At 35.7% G+C, this 6,317-nt stretch overlaps 1 protein-coding gene across 1 annotated transcript; it reads right to left on the bottom strand.

Moving 5' to 3' along the window:
• Positions 1-1,957: 1,957 nt before the first annotated feature.
• LOC140450905 (uncharacterized) lies at positions 1,958-2,575 on the bottom strand. Its single transcript, XM_072544585.1, has one exon. It carries the CDS (start codon positions 2,573-2,575, stop codon positions 1,958-1,960), a length of 618 nt encoding a protein of 205 aa, XP_072400686.1.
• Between the last annotated feature and the right edge of the window lie 3,742 nt (positions 2,576-6,317).

Genomic DNA, 6,317 nt, shown 5'->3' with positions numbered 1-6,317 from the left:
TAAACCCTTACACACTGTTATGTAAAAAATTAAATTAAATAAAAATTCGAATGCTATATCTACAATATATATCATAAGCATAACACAGATTTTATTAAACACAGATTTTTACCATTACATTCGTGTTTAAAAGGTCTATGAAAAGATCAATCCTTGCACAAAACATTCTAATGTAAATCGTTAGATTCTAATCTGCAAAATTTATTTTTGTATCTGTTTGTTAAAATAAAATTTGTTGTAAGGCCTATAAAAGGTAAATCCTTACACACGATTACGTAACTGTTTTCATTATACCATCGATATTCGATATGTGTTTATATTTACGTAAACATCTATCAATTTTGTGATACAAGGCCTCTATGAGGTAAATCCTTGCACACCATTTTTTAATTCAGTCTGTGTATTTTACTTATTGAAAATACGGCAAAATATTGTGTGGTAGGGCCTTTAAAAAGGTAAATCCCTACACACCGTTACGTAGTAATCCCATAAAATATCTAACGTGCAATGTTAACCTTATAATTTTGTAAACAAGTAAACAAAGACACCGTCAGCCGCAGCCGGTTCGATGCTATGCATGCATAGATGAGTAATGTTATATTTGCGTTGGAAAATTCCCAATAACCGTAACAAAATTTATTAAATTACTTACATGAGGAGTTGTTAGCTGATAATTCTGTGACAGCATTTTGAAGGTCTCGTAGCTGTCTTACAATTTCTGATATATTATGTTTTCTTTTCGGCATTATTGAGCACTAACACAAAAAACACTTTATAGCAACTTATGCGTACGACACTAAAAGCAAGAATGAGGCCAGACCGGGTGTGACGGGATGCAGATTTGGTTTATTTACTTTCAACAAGTGCGTACTTCACTAGCAAAGCAGTGATGCCATTTGTGTTCTAGACTGATGGAATGAAGCGAAGTATAATGTATTTTTTTTAAATACACTTAGGGAAGAAGGGGGTTACTGTGGACCATTTTTACTTATTAGCAAATTAAAAAATGTGTATAAGATTCTTATTGCTGAACTCACCTCACATATTTACTGTAAACATCAACTCAACTTTCGATGTGAATATTTTATTTGTATCTTTCTTAATAGAACAAATATTTTGATACAAATCGGAATCAATAATTTGTCCACAATGACCCCGTGGTGGGGTTAAAGTGGACAGAGTATGGGGTTATAGTGGACGCATAGTAAAACATATACAGGAATACTGAAAACTTTATGTTAACAAAAAGAAACTACGATACATTATAAGAACTGAAATTAATATTAAATGAAAATAATCTTCCTTGCCTTTTCGTGCCAGTGTCTACTGGGTGCTCCAAAATTCAGACAATATCGTTCTTGTCGACAACTGAGACATCTTCAACTTCGGGAAATACGAAATTATTCACTTTTTTCCTTAAAAAATTAATTTGTACCTCCACATCTCGAATATCTACGATTTGGCCAACATAGTGTGTTACCGATTTTTTACCCATAAATTTTACAAGTACGAAATCATTTTTCTCCATTTGTTTGTCCATAAAAATATCGTTGTCCTGACCATCATCTTCCATCCAGCCTTCATCCTCTGATTCAAGTATTACTTCTGTAGAAGAATTGGAAGAGGAAGATTCTTTCCTACTCCTTTTTGGTTCATAGGAAAGAGATTTCTTCACTCTATTCTTTTCTCGCATTTCAGCTCTTTCTTGCGCACGTCTTTCCTTCAAATCTTTAGCCTCTTTTTCAGCTTCCAACTGATCTTTCACTGGTGTGCTCGTGTAAATAGTCGACTTTTTATTTTTTCTTGCTTTGGAGTTTGATGAGCGATCTGCTTTTAGAAAAGGGCGGCAGCTCTCAGGAGTAATTACAGCTGTTGATGTAGTTGCTACTGATGGTGAAAGCGTAATGGGAGCTACAGGTAGCAGTCTTGTGGAGATTGAAGCAACTTCTAATATTCGCTAAGGATCTTCAGGATTTCTTGGGTTCATTGCTGTTGGTGGTTCTTGATTCCTATCTGTTGTTTCGGCAGCTTCATAATCCTCATCGGTGAATACAAGACGATTTATTGGCCATAAACCAGCAGATCTGAATCCAGATGTTATATTCTTCATTGTAAATGCCACAGGAAAAGCAATACCACACAGTTGAGCAACATCATATATTTGTATAGGCCTGCCTGGATGATTTTGAAGCCAGTCTCCCATTGCAACCCGTAATGCAGCTTTATAAGAACCATATACTGCAACATCTAGCGGCTGTAGTTTGTGGCTACAATGTGGCGGAAACGATAAAAGAGTAATTCCAGATTCTCTAGCTAAGTTTATAGCTTCCAAACTTATATGACTTGAATGATTATCCATTAATATCAGTAGAGGGTTTTCTTTAGAAGCACTTAAGTGCATTTTTATGTGCTTTAGTACTTCTAAAAATAATTCCGCAGTCATATAGCCAGACTGATGAGCCAGACCAATGCTCCCTATTGGTGCACCATCTAAGAACCGGTCTTTCATATTCTTCCTGGGGAATATGAAAACTGGAGGTATTGCTTGTCCAGTGGCTGTTATAATTCCGCACATTGTAACATTTTCACCGCGTTGTTGAGAGGCCACAGCTCCTATTTGTTTTTTGTATTATACGTTTGGGTGGTGGTAAGACCGTGGGTATACCTGTCTCATCTAAATTTATTATCCTTTCTGGCCTTCCTTTAAATTTATCTAAAACTCCAATGTAATTATCAAAAAATAAATCCACGTTGGCTTTGTTAAAGGCTGCATCTCGTGCTATGCTTGTATTTTCAGGTTTTCTAAGAGATAAATCTCCATGTCGTTTCATAAATGAATATATCCAGTCCTTTCCTGCTATCTTATTTTTAGTCCAATTCGAAGGAATTTCTATTTGTAGAGCACTACCATACTCAAAAGCTAGGGTACAAGCCTGCTTGTAAGTCAAGCCATAATATAATCGAGACGCCTTCTTAAGATAATTGACAATGTGTTGTTCTTGTTCATCAGAAAATATTTGGCGACCTCGAAATTTATTGACGCCAGAAACATTCAAGCTAACAATTTCTAACTCATCTTCGTTACCTGAATCATCACCAGAGGGTATATTAGCATCTTGAAGGTTCCTCTTAGCCAAAATGACTCTTTTGTGAAGCATACTTTTTTTCAATTCATATTTCTCTGCAATATTTCTCAAGCTTCCTTTTTTTCTTAGGATATCCTTTATTGCACGCTCTACAACTTTTTCATCAATATCAGCTCTCGCCGTTTTTCTACTGTAAGTCCTCATCTGAAACAAAAAAGCGATTTTTATCACATGATTTTTGGAAATATAATCATTTGTGGGGTTAGTGTGGACAGCTGATGATTTGTCCACACTAACCCCGAACGCCATGTTTGACAGTAACAATGGAATGACGTTTCGAAAAATGATAATTTTATCTCATTCCATATCAAATTTAGTAATTAAATATTCCAGAAGCCATACACTAACTTAGGTATACAATTAGTTCAATAACTTCAATTTTAGTATAATTTTACTTACCGTGTGAAAATAAATGGATACAACACACAAAATCACTTTCTGTCACTGGCGGCCATATTATAGAAAATATTTCAACCAACTTTTACGTGGTGTTCGGTGGCGTTAATAGTCACTTCCTGAACAGACTGGGCGGCAGATTTAAATGCGAGTTTTTAAATAATTAACTATGTCCACACTAACCCCCTCTCCCCTACATACATACTGATTTTTTAAATAATATTACTAATGATAGGAGGGGGGGGGGGGCAACTGCCCCCTATGGGCGCCCATGATCACGGTCTCGTTCAACTAAAATTCATAAATTAGTTTTCAGTTCAACACCAAAAGAATGGCTTACCTTCCAAAACAATAATGGATCAGTTTCTTGTGCGGAGTTCTGTCTTTCGAGATACTGCCTTTTAATTATTATTGCATCAGCTTTTATATTCCTGCTTTTATCTTTCTTTCTCTGTTCCATAAAAGCAAATAAATTGCTTTTAGTTGTCTAAGCTGAGTGTCTTCTCTGAAATTTTCATCATTTATATTCGTTTGTCCACGTTCATGTATAATAACTCCTAGTTCTTGCTCTAAGAAGCAGGATGCTTGCTAGGCATTTATAACACTTCTAAAGCCATCTTTTTGATGGAACTTCTAGTTGGAACTTCTTAGCAATTTGTAAGGTTCCTTATTTTTTTCATAAGTATTCCAAAATTGCATCTGTTCTTCTTTAAATCTTAATGTCACTGTGGGACTAGATTTTAAAAAAGGTACAATGTCTTTACATTTCTTTAGAAGTGGTTGAATTAAATTAATTTGGAAGTTTGCACTTCCAAATTTCATGACTGAGCAAAGCATGGAATATGGGTTTTTTGTAATAATTCACATGCTTTTAGCATGTTAGCTGCATTATCCGTAACTATGCACGATATTTTCTCAAAGATATTCCATTCATCAAAAATTTCTCTTAGAACTCTTGCAATATTTCTAGCAGTTTTGCTTTCATTGATTACATTGGTCGCTAAAACTACTCTTTGTAATTCAGATTGGGAATCCACAAAGTGACAAGATACACATATGGAAGACTCATTTGACACAGATGTCCAAATATCTGTGGTGATTGTCACATCGCACCCTGAGATGACAAGTGTCGTATCTTCCAAAAACAAGTTTTGAGAAAATCTAATTTTAAAGATTACCACGGTTACAGTAATTTTAGTACTATGTATAAATCTTTGAGATCTTTTTATTTGTTTTCTTTTAAAGCAATTGGCTGATCGTATAGCTTTTCAAGGAATAACTTCATTAGCATCCAACATTTTTCTTCTTTTATTTCGCATGTTGATCGATTTAAATTCACGCTGGTAATAAGAAGTTTTATAATGAAGTATATATGAAGGGTAAGGGGAAAAACAAACGATGTCACAAAAGTAACTTACAGAGAAAAGTTAATCAACGTGACTAATCTGCTGGTTATGATCTTAGAAATAAATAAAACTGCATACAAATATTTTTAAGTAGTTTGTTACTATATTATTAATATCTAAACAAAAGAATACGAACTTAACATTATTAGATTTTGTTGAAAAAATAAAAAAGCACGTTAACGTCACAAATAACTTGTTAAAAACCAACGTTGTCCACTTTCTACATAAGCCTACACAGAGATTTTTGTATAGCAATGTTTCGTAAAATTCTTGAGCATTTTGAAGACAAAATCGTTTTAAAACTTGTAAATCGTTGTACTTAGCCTGGGAAATCGGTAATGGTCTATGGTATGCTTGACTTGGTAGCTCAAATTCGCCATCTTTCATTTTTCTTGGAACAACAGATTTTATTGATCTACCTGTTATTTGCTTGCTTTCCCAAATGCCATTATAAGTGGTTCGGTAAAAAACCAATCCGCGTTTGTCTTTCACCAATCGAATTTCTCTTACTTGTTGCAGAGCTATTGGACACTTACGAATAAATTTTTCTTGGAGAAATGTAGTCCACTGTTTCGTTAATGTCTGGTCCACGTCTATAACTTTGAACGGTTCCGGCTTTTTTCTTGCATCTTTTAACACATTTATCCAATCTACGGGTAGTTCCATCTTAGTCTTCAAATTTATCAAGCCCATGTTTTTATCACATTCTAGATACGAATGTCCTCTAATGGGGAATGTAACTTGAATAGTATCTAGACGCTTTATGTCATGGACAATGTACTGCTAGTCTCGTAACTTTCTCTCTTGCGAGAGCCCCCGCTTTAGGCCTTTGCCTCTTCAGGGAATGGAATTTTGTTTGTTTGGGTCTTATTTTGCCGTTAATGTCAGGACTAGAATCGGTTTTAAGGCTGAGAATTGGTATTGCCGCTTGTCATTGCATATTAGGCGTATGTAACTTTATTTTATTTCTTTGACTACTTTAATCCAACTATCCGTTTGCTTTTAATTCTCTAGCGCGCTTATAGCCGAAGTAAAAACCAGTGTATTGCACTGTAATTTCGACAACGGCTGAGCGCGCCAGGGGCAAGCATCGGTTATCGGATTTTCAGCAGTCGCCGGTGGTTGGTGTTAATTATGCTAATACCTGCCGTCAACCTCTCCGTTATTCGCCGTTGTCGCTTATTGACCCATCTACGTCCCCTCCAGCGTCTGAACCAGTGTATTGCACTGTAATTCGTCGTCCGGAGGATTATGCAAATGAGCCAAGCGACGCTTTCACGGGGTTGGTTGTCGCGGTATCAGCGTATGCGGTCGGCGGATTAGGAGGGACTTACGTATCTCTGCTTCGGTTGGTGTTTGATGGCCTGGG

The sequence above is a fragment of the Diabrotica undecimpunctata genome, chromosome 9, assembly GCF_040954645.1.
Source record: "Diabrotica undecimpunctata isolate CICGRU chromosome 9, icDiaUnde3, whole genome shotgun sequence".
Classification (NCBI taxonomy): domain Eukaryota; kingdom Metazoa; phylum Arthropoda; class Insecta; order Coleoptera; family Chrysomelidae; genus Diabrotica; species Diabrotica undecimpunctata.
Note: the sequence above shows the minus strand (reverse complement) of the source record. Positions and strands in the feature narration are given on the sequence as shown.